At 40.1% G+C, this 25517-nt stretch overlaps 2 protein-coding genes across 7 annotated transcripts in view; one reads left to right on the plus strand and one right to left on the minus strand.

Moving 5' to 3' along the window:
- Positions 1-7740, minus strand: part of kif5ab (kinesin family member 5A, b) — a 62476-nt gene extending 54736 nt beyond the window's left edge. For all 4 annotated transcript variants that reach the window (XM_036002661.1, XM_031301716.2, XM_031301715.2 and 1 more), the window contains exon 1: positions 7219-7740. In XM_036002661.1, coding sequence (XP_035858554.1) covers positions 7219-7347 — 129 coding nt within the window. In that variant the 5' untranslated portion in view covers positions 7348-7740. The remainder of the gene's footprint in view (positions 1-7218) is intronic.
- Positions 7741-9419: 1679 nt separating this feature from the next.
- Positions 9420-24574, plus strand: dctn2 (dynactin 2 (p50)). 3 transcript variants are annotated; one of them, XM_031301721.2, is made up of 15 exons: positions 9420-9688; positions 10025-10093; positions 10948-10956; positions 13588-13684; positions 14149-14210; positions 14412-14510; positions 16561-16721; positions 17301-17454; positions 17701-17766; positions 18014-18052; positions 18285-18362; positions 18797-18868; positions 20598-20700; positions 21833-21924; positions 23769-24574. In XM_031301721.2, the coding sequence occupies exons 1-15, from the start codon at positions 9653-9655 to the stop codon at positions 23853-23855; spliced, it is 1224 nt and encodes a 407-aa protein (XP_031157581.1). In that variant the 5' UTR covers positions 9420-9652; the 3' UTR covers positions 23856-24574. The 3 variants fall into 3 exon arrangements, with proteins under 3 accessions (XP_031157581.1, XP_031157582.1, XP_031157583.1); XM_031301722.2 differs by lacking the exon at positions 10948-10956 and adding an exon at positions 12713-12718; XM_031301723.2 differs by lacking the exon at positions 10948-10956.
- Positions 24575-25517: the final 943 nt, after the last annotated feature.

Consider the following 25517-nt stretch of genomic DNA (forward strand, 5'->3'; position numbering starts at 1 on the left):
GGCTGGGACCAATTCAGAGTCATGCAAAGATTAAAATAAGCCTAAAATGTATGTTTGCCAATATTTTCCAAGTCTCTGTTATGTAATGTGGTGTGAATAAAATATTTAATTAGATTTACCTAGATCAAAAACAGTAAAGGAAAATGTGTTGAAAGCATTGCTTCCCTGAGAAAGGAAGAAAGCAGTGACCCAGGGTAGATATCAGAGTCCTCTAGTGTCAGATCAATAAACTGAACTGTGATTAACTGAAGGAAACAGAGAACCTGGGCATGCAGAGAGCAGGGATATGCTCCTCTCGTCTCCTTGGTATTTCCTTTCTGTCCTACTACTAGGCTTGTATAGCACCAAATGCCTTGGGGGTCTTGGCAGTGCACACACGTGTGTGAGCACGTGCAGCCGGTTTACCATGTGCTGCCCACTGATGCCGAGGGCAGACATGGAGACTAGGCAGCATCCTGGGGCAGGGCCGTGGCTAATCAGGAGAGGATGCCCCATTAATGCTCCCCGGAGCTAAAAGGCTGGTAGTCACAGCCCACTTCTGTCATAAAGGGAGAGAAATGGGCCGGAAATGTGTTGACGAACTGGCACAAGCTTATCTAACCCTGGCATGTGTGCAGGCTGAGTAAAAATACAGATGATGTGAAAGAACTGGCAGCTAATATGCTGTTGAATGTGGCTGCTGACTAAATTGGTTTCAGTATAATGTTAATATTAAGGAAAATATGAGAGGGAGAGCTGGTAGCCCTTGTTGATATAGTTTGTGGGAAGAAAGATTAGACACTCTACAGTTCAAAATAGTACAAGGTAGCCATAAAGTAGTGGTGATTAGAATATTTATTTTTCTTTTGAAATACAGCAAAATTAATCTTAGCGAGTCTGCTTCTAATTTTGTGGATGCTCACATCTCTGGGCTGACTGGAGTGAAATAAATAACCTCACCAAAGTAAACTCCTGACTGACAGGAGCTTTCCCCTTGACACCATTAAAATCTACTGGAAGCCTCTCTACCTAGCTTAATGAGATGACAGACGAGGCTGAGCTTCTTCTCTCGCATCTTCCCAAAACTGCTGCAGGAAAGAAAATGAGCCGCAGAATCATTACACCATGAAACACAGCTAGACTGTAAAGAATACAGTTAAGAAGTGTGTATTGAGAAAGAGAGAAAGGAAAAGAGGAGGAAGAAGATGAGGTCTGATCCCAAGTGGTAGCTGCTCTGAACGCAGCATCCAGCGGGAGAATTGAGTGCAGATCTTGACCCTACAGCAATCCCATTACACTGCCTAATTGGATAGGGTGTCTGCACTGCAGTAATAGAATTAGAGCACTAAAGTGTGCAGGGTGGGGATGAGGGCAGCCCTTTGGACCTCCATTTCTGACTCTGTTTGGTTTGCAGACAGTTAAAGCCATTGCAAAGAAATATCCTATGGAGAAAACAGCTCCAATGAAACAATAAATAACAAAAGGTACGAGGCAGGTAGATGACTTTACTGTGCGCCCGACATGCACTGTCAACAGTTTGATTCCACAGCAGCTGTTTTCCCATCTTGGTGTCTTATCAAGAAAGGGATAGGAGAAGAAAGGAGAATCCGCTCTCAGCCGAGCACGACAGGAAAAGAGCCGCAGCTCCATCAGAACAGACATATTAGAGTGGCTATATCATGAATAATCGGTTAATTTTAATGATATTACATGCTTATTTTCTGCAACAGTAGCACACCATATAATCCTAATTCATTTTCAAAAATCTTAGAAAAAGCTTTCAGGAGAAAATAAATGCCTCCTTGTGGGAAAGAGTAAAGCCCAAAATTAAAATGGTGAGCCTTAGTGGAGACTATTCTCCATCTCTGTGAACCTTTTGACAGTTCTTATCCTCTATTCTTCCATAACACGTAAACAAGGTGTATTTCCCAGCTGTTTATACAGCAGCCTTTAAACCCCTGGAGTTTCTATAGTAGACTTGTAAGCACACAAGGGAACATCAGCCAGGGATCCATAGAATTATAAATGATGTGCAGAAAATAGAGAATCGATAGTTCTTTAATGTGCTCATTTCAATTGGACTCGCACGTGTGGCGGGAGTTACTTCACTAAATCCTTGATATCTATCATGGCCAACAACAAAGAAATAATAATGAAAAATCAAATGGCTCCGTATGACAATGACAGGGAGGACCGTGTAGAGGTTGGGGACTTTGATATAATAAGTGCTTTAACTATGTGCTATAACTCAACAAATACATACATGCACACGCTCACACAGCGAGGTTGAGTCTGACAGGATGATGGCTGACAGTTTGGGTAACAAACATGAAGAGGAAGAGTTTTTTTGTTTGTTTGTTTTTTGGTCCAAAACTAAAAAACAGTCTGGCCATGCTCCAGGATGCAGGCTCATTAAAATTGTAGCTGTAATCTTGTAAAGTGATGACCCATGATAAAAGGGACCTATACAGTAGTTGAAGAGGCACTTCAGAGTAAAATCTATTGTTAAGCATTTCCTCTTGCTCGTTAAAAATAGTTAGCTATAGAGAGGGATCTAATGATCTGTGTTAACAAGTTATGTCATACAACATTACCCTCTTGAGTTAACCTCAACCCAAGCATGCAGCTAAAAATATTCACAAGGGTTTACAACAACATCAGCTAAATGAACCATAAAATTATTTTATTTTTGGACAAACGGAATGGAAATGATGTGAACAATCACGGAGTGAATAGCACCGGTCTGAAATGGCAGTTATTATTTCATATAGACTACAAATCTTATCATTATATACTGTACACTGCCACTGGTATGATGCATATATGCATACAATGCAGCTTTAGTCCAGCCTGTGTACAACTCATATGGCACTAGCATGTTATATCTAAATATATATGTCACTGTCTCTGAGCAAGAGAAAAAAATTCCATATCTTGCTGCCTTGGAGGCGGCTGTGATTATTTAACTATTCATAGAACTGAATCCAAAGCATGATTCATTGTGGCTGTCTTTTACGCCTGCCAGAAGATTAGGAGGGACAATCTGGCCCCTGTGACGCCGCATTATTCCAGACAGTGAAATACTAGAGACAGCTGTGTCACTCCACTGTGGAGCAAACACAAAGGCCAAGCCTTTAGGGCAGTACAGGCTGAGTATGGTTATTACTGTCATACGGCCACTGAGCGCTGCAGGGCTCCACAGGTGGCATGTGAGATGAAAAAAGACACTAGAAAAAAACTAACAATCAACACATCAATTGTTGTGTCGCACAGGTAGGGGATGTGACATTCAAATGACTCGTGGGAAAAACTGTGTTGCAATGTGCTTCAAGGAACTGCTCAGAAACCTGTCTGACTGCCTAACTTCAGTATGTGTAGCAAAAAGTTTTACCTATTCTACAAACGTAATGAGTTTCTTTTATGATCCAACATTTACTGTATTACTGGTTTCAGGGCTGAATGAGTCTCAATACTCTTGTGTTTGTGCTTGTTGCACTACTGTTGCAATGCTGCTCCGCACTTCCGAAAAACAGCACTGATTCCTCACTAATGGAGCTCAGCATAGGTTTAGCCAGGAAGACTTTCTAATGTTACTCACTCATTCTTATGCACCTCACTCTCCCTCTCCCCTTATCAGCTGATTAGGGGTGTTTCGTCTTTTAGTAAAACCAACCAGATTTAGCCACAATCTCTATCAGCCAATCACATCATTGCTGTCAATATGTTCTCCTCTCTGTTACTGTCAGCTCTCATTTCAGCGTGACTCGTCCTCCTCCCTGTTCACCTCCAGTTCATAATTTCCAATGCCCAGATCTAAGCTCACCAGAGCTCGCTCTCTCTTCTCGTTCATCCAGATCTCAGCATCCTCTTCATTCATCACCATCACCACCACCAGTGTCTAGACTCCATCAGGGGTATCCTACAATACTCATGGCTTCTCGACCCCCTTTGAAATATGATGACCTCACGATGGGGTCTAATCGCCAAAAACTTTTCTCATTAATCATTTTATTGTGCACAGATCAATAAATAATTGTTCACTCAAATTGAGGTATTTCCTGATTGAAATGATGTCAAGTGGATGCAGAATAGGACATTTTACATTATGGCAGTAAAGTCACAAAATTGGAAGTTGAAGTCAAGTCTTAAGTGTCACTGAGGTGACGTCTGAGTCGCATCTAGACAGTCAACGAGTCAAGTCGAGTTCTTACTACTCACGTTTCTTAGTACTCACGTGCCTGGGTAATCAGCTTGAGTTTAAAGCTACACTAATCAAATTTCTATATTAGCAATGAATCAAATGACTGTGTAATGTGACAGTGGTTACTCATTAACCACTATTACCGGACTCTCCAGTTTCCCTCAGTTCTATGGAGCATTTTAGCATAGTTCAGCTCAATATTTTAGTTTTTACGGTCTGCAACTTTACTTTTTTGTGTCAGTTTTACCAATCTCATCAACATTGATTACAGCTGCAAAAGGCAGCTGTTTTCATTTATAAAGTCACTGTGGGCTGCTTGCCGAACAGAAAACAGCAGACAGGCATGAACATAGTGGAGCATTTAGCAGCTAAAGAGCCAGATATTTCCCCTGGGAGTTGGTGGAGACATATTGGATTTAGCAGCTGAAATCAATTCTTGCTTAAAAGCATGATTATGTAATTCATAAAAGGAGAAATAACACAATATTTCTCTTACAATTGAAAAGTTGAATTCACACCTATAAAATGCATCCTTGGTCAACTTTTATACACTTAGGGGTTTTGCTGCTACAACCCTATGGATAACCTGACATGCCAGAACCATCTGAGAAGCTGTAATTGAAACTGTTTGGAAAACAGGTACACACCTAAACCACGCCTGTAGCTGCCAGTAGCTCCTCACCGGAAGCTGATTGGTTTGGTCCGCTGCTGTTTGGACTCAACGCATTAACTTGAAACCTAATAAGATGGATTTCCGTTGGATATTTGATCAGATGCTTGTCAGATACATATATCAGCATTCAGGGTGATGCTTAAAAGGATGCAAATTGATGTGTCAAGTTCAAGTGCAAGTCTGAGTTCAAGTTACATTCAACTTCACTCGGTCCCCAAATGTTTTGAGACCCTGGACACGTTCCTTCATCAATGTAGAGCACACCGACACACCATCCTCCCCTGAGCTTTAATCTCTCCAAGTCTCCACCTGCCTACCATTCAGGAGCAACTGAGCCATCACTCAGCACCTCAAATCATTGCCTTGTCAGTTAACAAGTTCTGGAAGGAGCCTTCCTCGAACAGACAAATGTGGGGCCATCAGCGCTGCCCAGATGCCAATTCCTTTTATCAACTGTTAGAATGGGAGTGCTTAGTTGTCGCTACAGGGTTCCTGCAGCATGCCATAAAATCAGATCCAATCTGATGGCCGCAGCATTATAACTCTCAGAAGGCATGTATATACTGTATATATATATATATATATATATTTTTTTTTTTTTTTTTTTACAACCTAAAAGTATTCCAGAGCTACAAGAGAGATGCAACACAAGGAAAATACACACTTTGAATACTTTTGCACACCTAAAAACTCTTCGCATTCTGCACGCCTCCAAAGCAATTACATTCAGAAAGATGGAAACCTTGTGCATGCTTTTGTGATTGTAGTCATCTGAACAGAAGTGAATTTATGCACACTTCTGTTTCCAGACATTATCAGTTTTGAAGGCTCCTGATGCTATACAGAAGTCTTGGCAGTGTGTATGTTTTCTTCTCGTAATGACAGATCACAGTTCTCTTAATTGGGTTACATAATTTCACTTCATTTCTGCTTCCAGTAGTACTGTTTCCAGTTTGCAGACTAAATTTGAAGTATGCAATTCCTCTCACGAACACACTACAGCCTGAATGTAACTGAAGAACTGACATCAAATAAATCACTTAAAGACAGCAATTCAAGATACTAAGATGGTTAACATATCCCCATAATCTACAAGAAAGGACAAGTGAATTCATTTTTAATTCTTCTGCTGCCTTCAAACACACCCTGAATGCATTTAGGTAAATACAGTTACCAAGACTGACGCAGGAAGGAATGATTTCAAGCTGTTATAATGACAACCTGCCATTCCCAAATAGCATCAGAATAATGTGATAATGAGCATTCAATTTGCTTGAGGAAGTCATCCTGCTGCTACAACAACCAACATGATAGTGTTGCAGGGATATCTACCTTAACTATGCTTTCTTGCATTTCAATATGTGTGTGTGTGTGTGTGTGTGTGTGTGTGTGTGTGTGTGTGTGTGTGTGTGTGTGTGTGTGTGTGTGTGTGTGTGTGTGTGTTTGACAACAGAGTAAGCTGATAGGGATAGGGATGCTGTCTTCATCATCACTTGAAGTGAACCCTCAGGCCAGATGTGTGTGTGTGTGTGTGTGTGTGTGTGTGTGTGTGTGTGTGTGTGTGTGTGTTAGCCTTGGCCCAGATGTGCTTAACATCTAAACAACGGGACCATTTGCATTTAGAGCACTCTTAATCTCCCACTGTAAACGTCAGCCTCCGGTATCTATATGCACAAATGTTACATAGCTTGGTTCATTTCCATGTGCTGCTTGAAAGCAGTAGCAGTAATCATCAGCTGCTATTCAAATACATTCACTGGACAGGACAACCTACAGAGCATAATAATGACTCCTGTTAGATTTGCAGCACCTATGCATTTAAGGCTAACTGCAGTATACATAAAAAAACCAATCAATAAATCAATCCTAAATGATCTTCTGAGACCGGAAACCAAAATCCAGCAGGTCAATACCACATAAGAAGCAAATACAGCAGTGTGGGATCACAGAGGTGGGGTCGAGATGGATTTTCAGAAAATGATGAGTTTTTAACTTCTTCACAACGCTGGCAAAGCTCATTCTTGTGAAGTGTATTGGTCTTGGGCTTAATTTCAATAAGAAAGGGATGATTTTGGAAAATCATCTGAAGACATGACATGAGAGGCTATTCATCAATTTGCTTTTTTTCTGCAAGGCTTAGCCTACCTTATTGCTCTTTAATGGCAGCAACGCACACCTAAATGATGCAACATGCTGATCAGAATATTGATAGGGGCTATACTTAGTTTGATCCCTGTCAGAAGCCTTTAAGCCTGGCCAGCAGCTATCAGATGTGGGTGCGAGATGAAAAGTGTAAGCCCTAGCGGTAGCGTACACCGACTGCATGGAAAGGTGACAAAAAGGAAGACCGTTAGAGATAACTTACCCCGAGAATGACAGTGTCTTCTCCTTGAAATATTGGGATGAACTTATCTCCGCGGATAATTTCGGACTTGTTCAGAGGACGAAATCGACACAAAACCTTGATATTGCATTCTGCGTTAGCATCAGCCATTGTGGGGAGAGAGAAAAAAATAGTGGACGTGCTTCCAAAAGATAAAAATGTCTTTATCTAAATTAAAGATAAAATATTCCCTGTGCAACCTTTTCCCGTAAACCCCCCTGGACGCAGGCTGAAACCACCGGCTAAACCCACATGCAAAGCGAGACTGGCAGGCGAAGCATTTGGAAGAATGGTCAACTACCGAGTTTTGGGAGAGACTAGCCTATATTCTAATTCATTAAATAAATGTAAAGCAAAAGCAAAAAAAACAACCTGTTTGAGAGAGTTTCTTGTATTAAATGCTCTCTAACCAAACTCGGGTTCAGTTGAGCGGTGGAGAACAGATAGAGAGTTGTAAATGGGGAGTAGCTATATTCCAAACTGGTCCGGTCGGCAGCGTCTGGATACGCTTGCATCACTGTCATCCCTGCTCTCTCACTGGGGGCGGGGCGTGTTAAAGTAGCGACTCAAATCCTTTCTCATCAGCACCACTGAGCAGAGGGACCAAGGAGCAGGGAGAGGAGCTCCAACTCTCCCTCTTATTCACGCAACCACAACTACAGTGGCCTCGACAGAAACGTTCACTTTCACTTTGAACCATTCAGGTGGAGCAATTTGCACAAAAACATGAGGGTGTTGCTTGTTGCATCTGGTGATACATTCTCTGTACCCAGTTGTTTTTGAGGAGAGCATTTTAGGTCTGCACCAGACTGGTCGTCATGGCAATCCTGGTTTGCATGACAAGCTGAGTAGTCATGGGGGAACCAAAGCTTCCATCATTTTTGGCCAGAGATTACTTCCGTGATGTAGCACTGTAGCCTACTTCCATCAAGTTGGAAGACTTGAGAGAGAGTCAGATTACAATAAAGAATGGTTGAAGTTGAAGCAGCTAAAATATCCTGACTTTGAGTCCCTATGTGGTCAAGCCCCAAAAACGTAGGATAGGCCTACATTTCCCAAAGTGCTACTCAATTGTATTGATTTATACCATCTCTGTCTAGTAGCCTAAATGTTATTTGCCATTGTGCACTGGATGACAAAGCCATAAGCGGCTGTGTGTCTTTTGCTGTAGATTGGGCCTACAGATGAAGCTTAGTCATCTAGGCCAATCATGTAGTTGGTTGACACTAAGGGTGCCACGTTATACTATATATCTAGTAGCCAGATGTGAAATAATGAGTGTGACAGGTGATAATATGAAAACAAACATGCATTACTAGAACATACTCTAATGTAATTATAAGACTTTTCTTTATGTGATATGAAAAGCCAATCCCTGAACTGTGCCATTTTGCTTGTAATAGCCTACTGTGATAATGAATCATAGACATATATTTCATATTTAGCTTATAACATGTTTTTATGGTATGTGACATAGGAAACAGAATACTATAATGAAACATTTTAATAGTTTTTAAGTGAGTGCATTTTTTGATCAGACAGTGTTTTCAGAATTTTTACCTGATTTGGAGAAAAAAATGACGTTCAATAGCCTATAGGCCTAATTGTTACTTCTTCTCAAATATCGCCTCCAAAACGCCCACTTTATGTGCCGTGGTAAATAAAAAAGTAGGTAGGCCTACGTACATTGTAGCACAAATGATTTGTTAATTCAAACAAGAAACATACAGCAGTATCTTATCATACTTTTATATATCCTTATTCATTTGTGCATTTACTGAAATAGCCTACTTAACAACCAATTTAGATAAGGGGGATCATTGTTTCTGACAGAGTGAAACATCTTCTCAATCGACTGTCTTTGTGCCGTTGATTGAGTTGTTTTCTCGTAGCTTTAGCGCCACCGTGTGACGACTCTGCAGCAATTGAACAACTTTTTTTCTTTTTCTTTTTTAAATAAAGACAGAATCGTGGTGTTCTTGAAGCAGCGAATTGTTAAATATTCTGAGTTCGACAGCAAATACTGTATTTGATGGATACATCCAATAAAACGATGCTAAACAACACAAAGGGTTAGCTCGTATTGGTCAAACTGAGCGCATGCGTAAATACACTCGACTTTCTCGGGAGTGTTTGTTTTGTTGGTTTGGGTAGGCAGTTGAATTCTTTCCCATCGTTGTAGCGAACACATCACCGCCCCTTCGCCTGCGACTGCATGAAACCCAACGTACACGCTGTCATATCAAGCAAGTGACTACATCAGCCCGGAAGCCTCCACCGGCTGAGAGACTGCTGGCTCATCTATCGTTAGCTTTTGTTACAATTCAATTCGGTTCATCGATCATTTACACGTTTAAAGCAACTGTTATTATTTTCTAGCGTGATTTGTTGGTCTCGTCTTTGCTTCCCGCTGACAATGGCTGATCCTAAATACGCAAACTTGCCAGGAATTGTAAGTGGCCAATGCTAGCAGACTGGTTAGCTAGCTAGCTAGATTGCTAACTGTAGCTCCAATCTCCGACAGCTAACGTTAAGTTAGCTAGCTAACATTCCTGCTATTTACGCTGTCGTCTGCTTATCGTTTGCTATTACTATACAACTAGCGTTAGTAATTGTAGATTCTTAGTTGCTAAGTTTTCAGTTAATGTTGAATTCTTGTAATATAGAGCAATGGCTAGCAAATACGTGTTGAATGGGCCGGGGCGTTGGCCAGGCTGTTGGCCAGGCTAATCACAATAAACTGGATATCTGATAAGTTGATATATTGTTTACCTCATTACTTTATTAGGCCTTTAATGAGCCGGACGTGTACGAAACCGGTGACCTTCCAGAAGATGACCAGGCTCAGTTTGAGTCGGTAAGTTGACATTTTGTAGTCAATACTGTCAGTTTGCAGACAGCAATATCCGGTTCGCTGCATTTTAAGATAACAGGTGTTTACACTTTATATAGTCTCGCATTGCCAGACTTTATATAACGGAGAAAGCACTGATTTCTTCATTGTGATAAGTGTGCAATATCCCTGCCACGATGAAACACCTAACCACGCAATTACTTGGTTTACTGTGAATTAATCTGTTACTGCATTTGTGCTGTCCCTACTACCTGGTTAAGCCAAATAAATGTTATCCACGAAAAGTTGTAAGATGACACCTATGACCACCTCTTTCCTTTATTTATGCTTAATACATAATTTCACATTTAAATGCAAAGCATATGTTTCTAAAAATATATATTGTTCATATTTCATTGAAAATGCCAAGATTTCCTTTTTTAGGTTACTGTTTAACTTGTCTTACATATTATAAATAATAGTAGGCTATATCTATTCATTTATACATGTAGAGAAGACAGTAAGGGAAGACAACTTTAAAATGGATGAAAATCTATTTATAATTATCTATTAAAATGTCAGGGAACACAAGATACTGTTTATAACTGTGTCATGAATATGGTCTTGTGACTCTTAGAAATGTCTATTCTCACTGCCATCCAACTGTAACATTGGGCAGAGTTATAGTGGCATTGCTAGAGTACGCTTTGTAAGCAGTTGAGGGATGCTGGTCTGACATTTCTTTTAAACATGTATAAACGGTTTACTGACCGGCTGAGTGAATCCTAATTGGCAGTATCCCTTCTATGTTTCCACATTCGTTCTTCTCATACCCTTGCCCTTGTTTTGACTCTTCCCCACCCTTCCTGGGACCCTAGTTTGTACAAGTAAGACTGGCTCCATTTTACTCTGTGAGCTTAATGCCATGCTTTATATGCACGTTTTTTAATCTCATATCCATTTTTCCTAGCTCTTTTGTTTGGGATAAAATGAAAAATAAATCGATGGAGTGACTCTTTTTGTGCTCTTTAATTAATCAATTTCTGTTTTGAAGTGCAAGAAATCAATTCTTTTCCTCCTATGTGTGTTGCTCATTTTAACTCTTTCAAGCAAATGATGATGGGTCTTCAGAAGCACTTTAATTAGAAAAGTGTCTGTCTATTTGTTGGAGAAATTTCCTCATGTTCTAACCGTTGCTTCCTGCCTAAACACACTATTTTGACTAACTGGACATTTTTAAGCCCCCTATACACTGTGTGATAACATTGAAGGTTCATTGCATGTCAGGCTTGGATATAAAGGATATAATATAATAACATTTGTGCTGGACTGTACGTTATCAAATGTGAGACTGTCTGATGAATCCCTGATGAATCCTAGCACTGATGAAAAATGCAATCAGAAACATGCATTAACCTGTGCAATCTATCTGCTCCGCTCTCGTGTTTTGAAAATGCAGCCAAACGAAAAACCATATTTGGCAGTGATGCTGGCACTTCTATGTTCCAAAAGATGTCCTTCTTTGCCATTCCACAAACTCATTTTACCTGCCTTTGTGGTTTATGCCTATTACTTTATTCAAGTATGTTGTGTTGACCAGTGTATTCTACATAATTTCATCTAGGTATGCATTGGATTGGTATCTACACTGACCTTACTTAATAATACGTACCTTATTAAGTGGTCTACCTTGAGATGTTTTATACAGTCACAGCAGGCAGCAAGCTCACCTTTTATTACCTCCATGCTAATTCACAAAAGAAAGGAATTGGATCACTCTATCCCTAGTTTTATGCCATATTCCGACTGTTTTTTTTTGTAGATGTTGGTCTTAGCAGATGTCATATTGAGAATTTGGTCCCAAATTTTGCACACTGTCAGACCTTAGACAAAGACTCTCTTCGGTCACCAATGCTCTAAATCGGCCATCGGTGGACATGTCTTGCAGTGTGATCTGAGACTTCCATCTTGGATTGATGACCGCAGATATCATTACGTTTGTCTGGGACAGCGTATAGGGGCCTTAACTTGCATATACTTCATTAACAGCTTTGGTTTAGTCCAGCTAATCAATTTAGGAAGAACAGCATCTTATTAAGAAATAAGCCGCCCCGATGAATGATTTTGGATAGATTACAATTTCTGTAACAGAATGCATTTTAGGGATTTTGGGCCTTTTTAAGTTTCTTGACTTCTTTTAAACACCCTTAAACCACCCGTTTCCCTTCATTCTGAGAACACCAACCCCCTGCACACATAGAATAATGCTGTTGTGAGACCTACAATGTCCTCCAAGAGAGCATATGGTCACACTGCATTATAAAGTGCAATATGGTATCAAAGGAGAAAGTAACTTGTTGGTGTTAATGGACCATCTTACCACCCTGAATCGGGAAGGAGAGAAAGAACTGGAGACATCATAAGCAGCAGTCTGTGTCTCCAGGGTGTTTTAGCAGCAACCCTCAGTACACTGCTTTCTTTCTTATCTTTCCCGGACCCTGGCCAACTGTTCCTGTTGTGTGCATGGCATGTGATAACCACATTAATCTGTGTTGTCTTTCTCTCTCTCTCTCTCTCTCCCCTACTTTTTTTCTCTCCCTCTGCTCTTCCGTTACTTTCTCTAACTCTCTTTGGAAACCCAAGGAGCTGGTAAGAGCCTGACTAACTCTCCTCCTCACTCTTCCTCCTCCTCCCTACATCTGTGTAACTGTCTCGTGTTGTGTGTTTTGTTGGTCTGTCTTTTTTTTTTTTTTTTAATCCAAATCTGTTTTGAGCCCGTACTCATGTCATCTAGCTGTATGTGTCAGTGGTGTTTTAATCTTACCCATAGCCTATAGTTCATCATAATTGATCACTAGGGAAGTTTTGATCAAATGATGCACGCTTTTTTTTGTGCTCCCCAGAATCACTAATCAAAGAACCGTCCTTTAGAAAAGAAAGTGTTAGCGGCTTCCAGCTTTTCATTCACGTAACATTGATTTTTACCATAGTAGACTTAGACCACACGAATGACACATTTTTATAAAAGTTAAACCTTTTTAAAGATGGTCTTAAGAGTCTACAATCAGGCCGAGGTAAAGCTATGGCTGTGATATACATAGCTAATTTTACACATTTTGTCTCTTGCCTGCTGGTACTCTAAATTATGTTGAAATGATATGGTTCTGGACTGCCCCAAATTATGGCTGTGAAGCTCTTGTAGATTTGAATGATTCATGGCTACAATGGCTTTTAATTTCTGGGGTATCTAACCTTTGTAAGCAATAACACACTTGTTGACTTGACTGCATAATTCATTATTTTTTAAATCATATTTTGGGGAATGATCAAGCATATAATTTCCTTTTAGATCTCCTGTCAACATATTTCAAGTCTACCTTGGGCTTCGAGACTTGTGGCTCACTGGCTCAGTAAGCCAAGGCTCACTTTTAAGTCTTTGCTGTCTGTCTAGTCTAACATGCTCTTTTAAGATTTAGTTTTTGTTCATTTGACTTTATTTGCTGGTATTTCAATGACAGGAGGAGCTCTGCAGTGACAGCGTGGAGAGGATTGTGGTCAACCCCAACGCAGCCTATGACAAGTTCAAAGACAAGCATGTCAACACCAAGGGGCTTGGTCAGTTCTTAGTGGATTATAAATATAGCTGTGTAATAATAACTGTTAATAATTGTATTTGCTTTATCAGGGAGGTTTCTGAGATTGTTTCCGGTGTCCTCCTGATATATAGTCGTAGGTCAGTCTTGTGACCAGTAATCACCACAAAGTATAAAAAACATTACTGTCATCTTTTTAGAATAGCTTTTACAAAATACAATATTTACTTTTAACGGATAAAGACATGTACAAGATAAAGATAAATGACCATTAATTCATGACATACAACAGTAAAATCAACTTTTTGGTGCTGTTGCTTCAAGGTGTCCCTCTTCTGTTACAGGTGTAACAAAACAGGTCCACCATTTTATTGATTTCAAACCCCAAATCTTGTTCTGGTTCAGACTGGGCTTTAAAAAGACAACCAGACTGCTTTTTCGTTTAGTTTTAGTTTATTTCACAACCCATTTGTCTCCTTTTCACAGACTTCTCAGACAGAATCAGTAGAAGCAGAAGAGTGGGCTATGAGTCAGGAGAATTTGAAATCGTGAGTACATTCGGTTCAGCAGAAATGAAATACTTCTTTTAGAAAGTGTTCCATATTAGGGTAACAACACCTTTTAGGATTTGTATTTCACTTTGTAGGTACATGTGTTTTCTGATAAAGTCAAGTCTGCTCTCTCTGTACTAGACTCACTTTGTTGTTGTCAAATATTCATACCATTTCTGTGCTCTCATCTTTGTTTAGCTTGGAGAGGGCTGTGGAGTAAAGGAGACGCCCCAGCAGAAGTACCAGCGCCTGGTGAACGAGATCCAGGAACTCACTCAGGAGGTGGATGCCATCCAGGTGAACTAACAGCGAGACGCACACATGCGCTCAAGCACACCTCTCCCTTGCCAATAGGACGGTACACTGTGATTATCCAGCCTTTATCTTGCTGCCTGCACACAAATTCAGAAGCCTTTCACAGAGGGACTTTCCTCCACTCTGCTTCTTGACCATGTCATCATGTATTTATTCCGTGGCGTGCAACCTTTTAATTTGAGTAATTTCAGAGGTGTAATATATTGTCTAGTTCTTACTATTGCAGTAGACACTTGAGCTTTGTATGGTGTGTGCACCGAAGCCTTAAATTAACCCTGGAAATGAGTTGATTAAAACTAGTGCAAGAAACTGCTTTTTCAGACTTACAAAGACCCCTCAACCCAAAAACTAATTCAACCTTGGGTGTCATTATCTTGGTTACACACAGAGCAGGGTTTGCTGCTCTATGGGTCCAACACCATATTCAACCTGTGAATTGGCCATTTTTGTGATATAATCCATGGTTTTTAGCTCATGCAGGTCATGTTGGCAGAATATGCAGCCTGGCTGTGGGGAACAAGCTGCTTCTCTGCAACAGTCACTAAATGTAAACTTATAAAAGACCTCCTTGGAGCAATTGATTTCCTCGTGTGTCCATTCATCAGGGTAAATGTAGTGAATGAAAAAGTGAAATGCTGCATGCATGGGTGAGAAGAACATACTGCAATTTACTTGTAGACCAGATTAACTGAGAAATAAGGAAATGCCTGACAACTATAGATCATCATGTCATGAACTGTGCTTTGCTAACACCGACATTTAAAGTGTAACTACCGTTTTTTTCAACCTGGACCCTATTTTTCTATGTTTTTGTGTATAAGTGACTAATGGGAACAACAATCTTTGACAGTTCAATATTAAGCAAGATCGCTGCAGTTGGCAGCAGCGAAACAAGCTACAATGTAAGTTAAAAGGACAATTATCCAGCTTGTATTTACCTTCACAAAAGTACTCGTTTTGCCACTGACAGGCTCAGATTATTATTCTAAGTGTCTGACAACATTAAAGGATTTCTAAGGAGGTCGACCTTTCTGTTGAAGAGTAAGATCCTTTTTTTAAACAGTAATTTTAGCATCGTAAAATACACTTCATTCAACAATCGACAGAAACAAAAAAAGACTATGAAAAGCCATTTTGGGTCATCTTTCCACTTTTCCAACCATCACAACTCTGGTTTTGGTTGAAATGAACACATAGTTTACCAATTTACATGTAAAAATATGTTTGCTCTATACACCCTAAAAGTATTGCTTTTTTAATTGGGAGTCTGGTGGGTTTAGCGCTAGCGACTTCAAAGCTGTTTCTGCTTAAACAGGAAGGTCTCAAATAGGTTTTAAAGGTCTATCTCTGAAGGGATCCTTTCCATAATGTTCAGACACTCAGAATAATAATCTGAGCCTGTCAGCGGCAAAAACAGCACTTTTGTGAAGGTAAATACAAGCTGGATAATTTCCCTTTTGCAGCGATCTCGCTTAATACTGAACCAGTGTCAAAGATTGTTGTTCCCATTAGTTACTTAGACACAAAAACATAGTAAAATAGGGTTGAAAAAAAAACGTAGTTACTCTTTAAGGAAAAATTCTGATATTTTTCAAGCTAGGTCTCTTATTCTCATAATTGAGGCTATTTTGACAATGGGTTAAAATAATTTTGCACCCACCACCTCTGTTGTAGAGATTCAGGAAACATGACTCCAGCAAAAGATTGTGTATGGGGTAAAGCTGTGCCTTTTTTAAAGCTTTCCAAAACAAAAACAAAATACATTTCACAGAAATCAAAATCAAACAAAAGTAAACACAGAATTTGCCCTCTTGATTTAGCAATTGGATTTAAGCAAAGTTATATTTTACTAGAATATCCCTTCAATTCTGTTTTGTCTAAAATATAATGTCAGAACAAATCCAGTTTACGTGTCTAGTGCAAGTGTGCGTGTTTACGTAATCCTAGTCCTCGATTTCATCACCCTCTGTATTGTTGTCACTGCTGTGTAGAACTCAGTTACTCAATGATGTCGGTGTTTCTCTGCTTCCAGGCTACCACAAAGGACAGCAATGCAGAGGAGCGTCTGACCCCGGTGGTACTAGCCCAGCAGGCCGCCCAGCTCAAACAACAGCTGGTTTCTGCCCATCTCGACTCGCTGCTGGGACCACACGCACACATCAACCTGGCTGACCCAGATGGAGCGCTGGCCAGGTGAGCCGATGGGGAGGGTGACAAGACAATAAAGAGGACAAGCATCTGGAATCTGAGACCTGACGCTACAACCTATCAGACCCTGACAGCATGATGAGGTAGTAGGCAGGGAATGGATGGAAAGAGGGAGAGGAAAAAGGGTAGCTTGAAGATATAGAGGAAATCGACGATAGACGGTTTGAGGGAAGAGCAGGGGAATTTATTTCACTGAGCCTACTATAACCTAAATATAAGGAGTGGGGGAGTAACAATGGTAATGTAGTACAGCTGGTATCAATTGCCCACAGAAAACCCACTGATTAACAGAGACAAGCCATAGAGATAATAAAAGCATAATGTGGTGAGATGTCAGACCACAACTCTGAACTGAAGACGGATAGGGAAAGAGACAAAGTGACACAAGTGAAAGAAGGTGAACAAAAAGTGATAAACCGCTCTAAAAAGATCCAAGCTCACCTTGACCTTGTAGTTTACAACAAAGCTTGGTAGCAAGAGAGAGGGGGGCACAGCAACACATGGAGCTGATAATAATATTGAACACATAATCCTTTTGTGTCTCCTTTTTCCTCCTTCCCCCAGGCGTCTGCTCACCCAGCTGGAAGTGGTCAAGGGCAGCCGTGGCAGCGCTGCAGGAGACGGCAAGCCGACGGCATCGGCTAAGGGCCCAGATGGAGTAGTACTCTACGAGCTGCACAGCAGACCAGAGCAGGAAAAATTCAATGAGTCTGCCAAGGTAAAGTGGGAGGGGAGGTGGAGGGAAGCAGAGTCAAGTGTCTGGGATGAATGCACTCGTAAAATGAGCAAATGTTGATCTGCTAGTGTTTTTGTTTTCATTCTCATGAGCGAAATGTCAGAATATTTGCTGGCAAATAAAGGGGACAAAAGGCAGGAAGGTATGTGCATGGGGGTTTGTGTGTCCGCGACTTGTGGGATGTTGTTGTCACTGTCAGCCATGTGTTGCCTTGTTCTGTCCCCGTAGATTGCGGAACTGGAGAAGCGTCTAGCTGAGCTGGAGATGGCTATTGGCTCAGGATCAGACAAGCAGGTACACACACACACATACACACACACACATACACACACACACATATCCTCTCTAATGCTTCACACTAATTCTGTTTATCTCCTCTGTTTCACTGTCTCACACCAGTAGACTTTTAATGCTCCTTTACTGTGTAACCATCCACTAAGTAAAACAGAAAGAAAATCTTTCCCTTGATTTATGTAAATTACCGGGTAGCTTCATTGCTTCTTGTTATGATTTATTTTCCCACTTTGTGTTTATGTTGCAGGGACCTCTGAGTGCTGGCGTACAAGGAGCCAGTTTGATGGTAAGAAGTAAACTTACTTGTTTTGGAACACACTGTATGGCGATTGTGTGTGTGTATTCATAACTCTGTGTATCTGATGTGCAGCCAGAGAACTGGGTCAAACGTCAAGATGAATGACATCAGTTCCTCCACATTTGGTTATTGTTGCTGTTCAGCAGTAAGAGCAAGAACACAACAAGTTGTTGTGCTCAAGTGTATATATAATTTGTGCGTGTGTGCTTGTTTGAATCAGGCCACCATAGAGCTCCTGCAGGCGAGGGTCAGCGCACTGGACTCCGCTACTCTGGATCAAGTGGAGGCCAGACTGCAGGTAACTAAACTACGCACAGCATACAGCACAGGGTTAGGGGGAAATGGATGATTGTAATATAAATGTCAACTACAATTTGATTATATTCTCATTTATACTAGGGATGCACCGAAGTGAAAATTCTTGGCCGAAGCCGAATAAAATGAAAAACTTGGCCAAAGGTCAAAGCCGAATAACCAAACATGTATTTTTCTGCGTTTTCCATTTATTTTGCCAATTTTTTCTTGCTTTTCAAAGAAAAAAATCAATTACTTTTAAAAATATGTCAAATTTCCATACGTGTCGCCCCCCAATGAGAAACTGTCAATTTATGACAGTATTATCATCCTTGTAATAAGTGCTTGTCTTTCTTTTCTTTAATGTATCTGAATGCCTCTGAAACGGTATCACTCGCACAAAATGAATAAATTACTCTTTGTCTCTCTCCCATTTAGAGTGTCCTCGGGAAGATGAATGAGATTGCTAAACACAAGGCAGCGATTGAGGACGCTGAGACACAGAACAAGGTTTGTAATCCCTGCACATCCGTCAGTGCAAACTTAGTGCTGTAATTATCTCCGATGCTTTCACACAACGTTACAAAGCACTTTAAGATGGGAAAACTCGCAGGGCTGTCTTTAAAGCGTAACTCTAGCCAAAGTGCAACCTAGGGTCTTTTTGTGAATGTACCCGAGTCAAACTTTCATTTAAAAGCATATTTAGGATGGAAGCGTCACTTTTAAGATTTACTGTATCTTCGTTTTTCAGTCAAATGGCCTTTTGAATGGGAGTCCCAGGGGCACTTTTATGTTAGCCTCAAAATAGCTATTTTTAAAACACTAAGAAGGCTCGACACAACATGAAACTTTGCTCAAAGTATGACCAGGGTCTCTACACGTGAACTTGAGCATCGAGAACATTGTTTGTGTACCCAGAGTTTACTAAAAAAAGGTTTTGAGCAACTCACGTTAGCAGTTGTTGTTTACGCTATCTGCCATTTTCCCAGTCAAAAATAGGCGATCTCCGAATGCGAATAAACGGACTCTATAGGAGGAAATGTCATTCTTATGAGGCTCCTTTTTCAACTACAAGGTCAATATTGTGTTTCACTAACGACAAAACAACAAATTATCCGTGCATTTATATGGAACTAAGCTTTAGGAGCTTTCCATCTTTACTCTCCTCCCTTGACTATTTTTGACTGCCTCGATAGACGGCGTCCGGAAGAACAACTGCTACAGTGAGTTGCTCAAAACCTTTCTTTTTAGTAAACTCTGGGTACACAAACAATGTTCTCAATGCTTACGTTCATGTGTAGAGCCCCTGGTGATACTTGGAGAAAAGTTTCATGTTGTGTCGAGCCTTCTTAGTGTTTTAAAAATAGCTATTTTGAGGCTAACATAAAAGTGCCCCTATTACTCCCATTCAAAAGACCATTTGGCCGAAAAACGAGAATACAGTAAATCTTAAAAGTGACGCTTCCATCCTAAATATGCTTTTAAACGAAAGTTTGACTCGGGTACATTCACAAAAAGACCCTAGGTTACACTTTAACAAACAGCTGGCACAGCCTGCAAGCAGTCAGAGCCAAACACATGTTTTATCACCAGGCTTTCTGATAGTTTGGAAATTTTGAATCAGTAATGAAATAAACTTTCTTTAGGTTTTCATGTTAGATTCAGCTGCGAGATCTGCATGATTTCCAGGCAACATTTTTTTGGGTGTCTTCGGCATCGACTGTTCTAAATTGCTGTACGCTTAAAAGGCCAGTAGAGGGCAGGGCATGTTAATTAGATCATCAGTGAATGACAACAGTTATTATGTACAGTGTACATGGTACATTGCTGTTTGATGCTATGAGACTGTAATGCACTGTTACCTATGCACTGTACTTGTAAAAGAAAGAATTGAAAAAGTACAAAAGCATGCTTTAATGTGAGATGATGTATAATAAAGTCATTGCACCCACAATAACCTGGCTCTGTCTTCAGCCATAAAATAGAGTGGGAATTGGAAAAGGGCAAATCTCAAGCCGCATTGCTAGCATTTGGTACCACAGCGCCGCAAAGTCAAGTTTGAATGTTGGTATTGCTGTTTATTGTAATAATAAATGCAGGTATCATTTACAGTACAATCATTATTGCATCAGGAAACTAAGGGGAGAGCTGTGAACTTGAGTAAAACAAACGTACATGTTATTTTAGCTGGCGGGTTTTATCGTGGTACTAAATGTGCTTGTATGTGTTTACCTGCCAGGTGTCGCAGCTTTATGACGTGGTGCAGAAGTGGGATGCCGTGTCCACTTCTGTACCTCAGGTGGTGCAGAGGCTTGTCGCTGTCAAGGAGTTACATGAACAAGGTAACACACGGGAACGGAAACTTGTTTACAAGGTGGTGGCCCAAGACTTGCTTCTGGCCCTCACATAACTCTCTAAGCCATGAGACAATATTATTTGTTGTCTTTACTCTACCCACTTACAACATAATATCATCAACAATATCATATATGGTGTGGTGGTGTTGAGTAATTGGTTCACATTGCAAATATTGTAATAATATTGCTCTAGGGGCAGATTTCACCCCAGTAAGGATCATAACAATGAAAACTTTGATAATTTATGTTCTATTCTTATATGTGAGGGGAGAAGAACCTTGATATGACACCCATGAGAGTTCAAGGAGAGGATGTATGTAGGTTAGTGGGGGGTAGGGGGTGGCATTAAAGATTCAAAATATGTAGAATGTAGCTACAGAACATAACAGGGTGTGAACCCGGATCACGTTTCAAGCGGCATCTGTGCTGGGAAGTAATGCTTGGCCTGAAAGATTTACATTTGCAATGGGAAGGTCTGAGTGTGAGACAAAAGAGGAAAACTAAGCAAAAATGGGATTCAACCGGATAATAGAATTAGCCTAAACCATGCCATTCTATTATAACAAAGGGCAAGAAATCACTGAAAGGGAGACTCAAAATGGTAATAGAATTAGACTAAATCTAGCAATACTGTTAAACACCCCCTCAGGGAGAAAGAGATGCATAATATTATATATCCCATTATCATCTTTTTATTATTTAGCACATGAAAGCAGAACCTTGGCATTAATAGATTATATTGATAATGAATTTGTGAGAGCTTAAAGGAGGTCATTTATCATCTAGACTCTTTGCACCAATCTGTCACAGTCTGCAGCGAAATGGTTCTTAGCTTCAGCAGGGGTTTAGGTACACTGGTTTTATTTTTCTCTCTTGATCTTTCTTTACCGACGAAGGCAAACAACAAAAGTATTCTTACAAGCAGTCATTCATCAGTTTCAGATTACATTTGTCTTTACTCCCCTTCACTTTGGCTGAGGGCAAAGACTCCAAGCACGTTTTTTTAACCACACATTTATAAATTTGGGAACTAATACTACATCTGATTTCTTCTTCTGCCTCCCTCTCTCTTCTCTTGCCTCTCGATTTAATTTCATCCAACCCCACCGGCTCGCAGCCATGCAGTTTGGCCAGCTGCTGACCCACCTGGACACCACTCAGCAGATGATCAACAACTCTCTGAAGGACAATAACACTCTGCTAACACAGGTAGGACGTTAAAGATCCATGGAATCAATGGGACAACATACTAAATCAATTCTAACACTGCAGGAGTGTGGAACTTAACCTCAACAGCATTCAATGTTCACACCTCGTGTGAGCTATTACAACCATAGGACCATTGGAATTAATGAGGCCAGTAGAAATGCATGCCCGTCCTACTGGTGGGTCCACACAAAAGATGTCAAACAATGAATCAATTTCTATCATATTATATGAACGAATCCATCTTTCAAGGTAGAATCATAGTGAAACCTTGTTCTAGCTTCTTGTCTACAGAAGCTTTTTCACATATTGAAAATGTTGCATTCATTAAAAAATAACTTGCCAAGCTCCACCACTTGGCAGTAACCTCGTATGTGGAATGAATGAGTGTGTGTAAAAAAAAAAAAAAAAGAAAAAACTGTCCTTAAACACAATTTAGGGGGGTCTTACACCTGCATCATTTAGTTCGGTTGAATCGCACTAGAGTTTGTTTTCCCCCTTGGTGCGGTTGGTTTGGGCAGGTGTGGATGCAGCAGTCACACTTGGATGCGCACCAAAAGCGGTTCAATCAAACTCTGGAGCGGTTTGAGAACGTGGTCCGACCTCGAACCGTGTACTGTGTACTCCGCAAGTCTGAGCTAAACGGCTCCTGTAGTCAGGTGTGCTTTGTAGTCTGCGATGCGGCAGGACATGCAAACTGTAGCAGCTTGCAATGTTTTCTCTCACAGAGATAGACTGTGGTCACTGGCATCTCCGTGGTCAACATCGCTCGCGAAACAATGTTTGATTATTTAAATATGGAATGAGCTGGTTTGACCATGGAGATGCAAGAAACGTGCACTAGTCCAGAACACAGGACCTTCTTCCTGGATTTACTTTCTTGCTCCCGCCCCAGACACATCTGACCAATAAGCAGAGTGAACGTTCTTGCGTGGCTTGTAATGACACATTTTGATACGTTTTGGATTTTTTAACTCAACTGATTTGGACCAGACCAAAGGAACTATAGGTGTGACAACACAAGGTGTGTTGTAAAGACCAGTGTGTTCTTGCCCAAAAGAAAGAATCAAACAAAGTGCAGCTCTCTAAAGCCTCAGTCAATACTCAAGGCTACTCCATTCAAGGCTTCTGGTTAGATTGACAAAGCAGTGCCTTGTCAAGTAAAGCTTTCTTTTTTTTGATGATTTTTGTTGAAACTTAGTCTTCTGAAGTCAGAAAAGTTGTGCTTGGACTTTTATAGACTTACATGCATTGCGTTCTGAAGTGAAGTGTCCTTTTGGCTTTTAGAAGGTTATTGAATCTTGCGTTACTTCCCCAGAAAGCAAGCAGTTATTTTATAGCCTCCTGGAACAACGTGACCCTATAATGTTGGCTTTCAGTAGCATTTTCAGTAATTACGCCTTTCAACTCCCTGTTAAATTTACCTTACACATTAATGACAGAGTTATGTAAATGTAAAGGCTGTCAACTAATAATTATTTTATTATCAGTTAACCTGTTTATTTTTTTGTTAGTTGTTTAGTCCATGACATTTTGACGATGTCACTGTTTTTGAGAGAATACAGTAGCATTTTCAAATAGCTGAAAGATTTTGCATTTAAAATGACTTTTCTGTCGATCAACTCAATAATTCATTGACTATTTGTTTTAACTCTAATATTTAAGTAACCAGTAGGCCTTTAATTCCCAGACCCCAAGGTGATGTCTTCATTTTTCAAAGTTTTCTCCGCATTTCTAACCAGGTTCTCCCCCCTTTATGCTTGTTTTCTCTTACTGCCTCTTCAAATGCTTAAGTTTTTTTTTTTTTTTAATCTCTAATCAACATCCACTCACCCCCCACCCCCCAGGTCCAACAGACAATGAAGGAAAATCTGGTGACTGTAGAAGAGAACTTTGCTACGCTAGATCAGAGGATGAAGAATCTCTCCAAATAAATGGTGGCGGAGTTTGGACCGGTCCAAGAGAAGAGTGTAGAACATGGACAAATATGAGCTGGCTAGAGAGCACAGAGGGGGCGGGGGGTTAACTCTGTCCTTTCTAGCCATCCCTCTCTTGCTCTCTACTTTGCCTCTGCCTTTTTTCACTAAGTGGAATGTTGAAAGAGAAAGTTGGAAAAGAAAGAAAAAAGGAGACCAAATGTTCTTGTCCACCCTCCAACCCTGTTCCCTTCTCTTTCATCACATTGATATCAACTGAAAACACATTTTTCCACTCTATACATGCCACTGATTGCAGTCCGCTGTTAAGCTTATTGAGTTTTAGACTGAATTGTTTTTATAATTATTAGTATTAAAATAAGAAATTCCTCCATTTCTTTCGGAACCTCACTCTTACTGGATTTGTACTGTATACTCTGGTCTAATTAAATGGATCACAGTAATGGCGGGTTGATGGATGAGACACAAAAAAAAAATCAAAGATCTATTGTCTTCTAGTGTTGTGCGAGTGTCAGGGCTAAGTCACGGAAGGAATGCTTGTAAATATGCCTGTGTACCTTATTGTTTTCTTCATGCTCAGTCGCTTGTAACTATATTATTATGACTGAGCCCGGACACCACAGACAAACTTTTAATCTGCTTTGTCATTGCCTACAAGTCAACTGCATTGTACATCTGTGGTCATGGAAACAGATCAATAAAACAAAGTGCGATAGGCTTGCCTCCTTTTTATTTCATGAGATGAATATTGTTGTTTTTTTTAATCGCACCAAATTACTAAACGTATTGGAAAAAGTTAAAGTTTCGTTTTAAAGAGCATGTGGACATGTCTTGGCAGATGCCTGAAAAGAAAAAACGAATTTAGGGGATGATGCAAGGTTACATACTGACTTTTGATGAAAGGTATGAGCACAAAAACAAGTTCCTGGTAATGAGTCATCAGCTGTTGGTATTGCAAATAAGATGCATCGTCACGTAAAACACTATAGCGTGACAAATTAGAAAAATATGTTTGCCTTTTTATTTAATTCTAATATGTTGGTATTCAAAATCCTGAGAAAATACTTTCTTTATTATAAGGAATTGTTATACCCATTTATAAGCAATAGGTGGCAGCATAGCATCTAATAAAAAAAGGTAAAACTCGCATTGTATGTTACTCAGCTTTCAAATATACTAGACTCCATATGAGAAAATTATTCTGCCAAACTTTAACATATTTCTGTGCCGTCAAATCTCCCTGTAGAAATAATTCTATTACACTCATAAAAAGTTGAGTCACTTACAATCCAGTCTATATTTGCATTGGTAATCCCTAAAAGAAGAGTGATTTGACAATCTTGACCAACTGGATTTGAAGTAGATAGAAAGAGGTGATTTGAAAAATTGAATTTCCCTTATGGGATTAATAGTTATTTTTTCGTTTCCTTTGTGAACACAATATATATCTATACAGTGAATGAAAACATACGTAACGGAAATGTTCCAGAAATGTTAAAGCATCCAGTCCAGTAATATCACATTGGTGGTTTTAGCTGTATCAGAACTAGTCTGATACTTTGTCATTTATAGATGAAATGAATACAAGGCACTCGGTGAATTTCTCTGAGGTCAACCTCAAATCTATCTGGCATTAAGAGCTTTACAAAATGCATTTAA

The sequence above is a fragment of the Sander lucioperca genome, chromosome 6 (assembly GCF_008315115.2).
Source record: "Sander lucioperca isolate FBNREF2018 chromosome 6, SLUC_FBN_1.2, whole genome shotgun sequence".
NCBI classification, from domain to species: domain Eukaryota; kingdom Metazoa; phylum Chordata; class Actinopteri; order Perciformes; family Percidae; genus Sander; species Sander lucioperca.

Excerpts from the sequence above, each read along its gene's own strand:
- dctn2 (XM_031301721.2), top strand. The coding sequence starts at position 9,653 with ATGGCTGATCCTAAATACGCAAACTTGCCAGGAATT. Across the intron at positions 20,701-21,832 it reads CAAGGAGTTACATGAACAAG|CCATGCAGTTTGGCCAGCTG; the intron begins GTAACACACGGG and ends ACCGGCTCGCAG. Across the intron at positions 21,925-23,768 it reads ATAACACTCTGCTAACACAG|GTCCAACAGACAATGAAGGA; the intron begins GTAGGACGTTAA and ends CCCACCCCCCAG.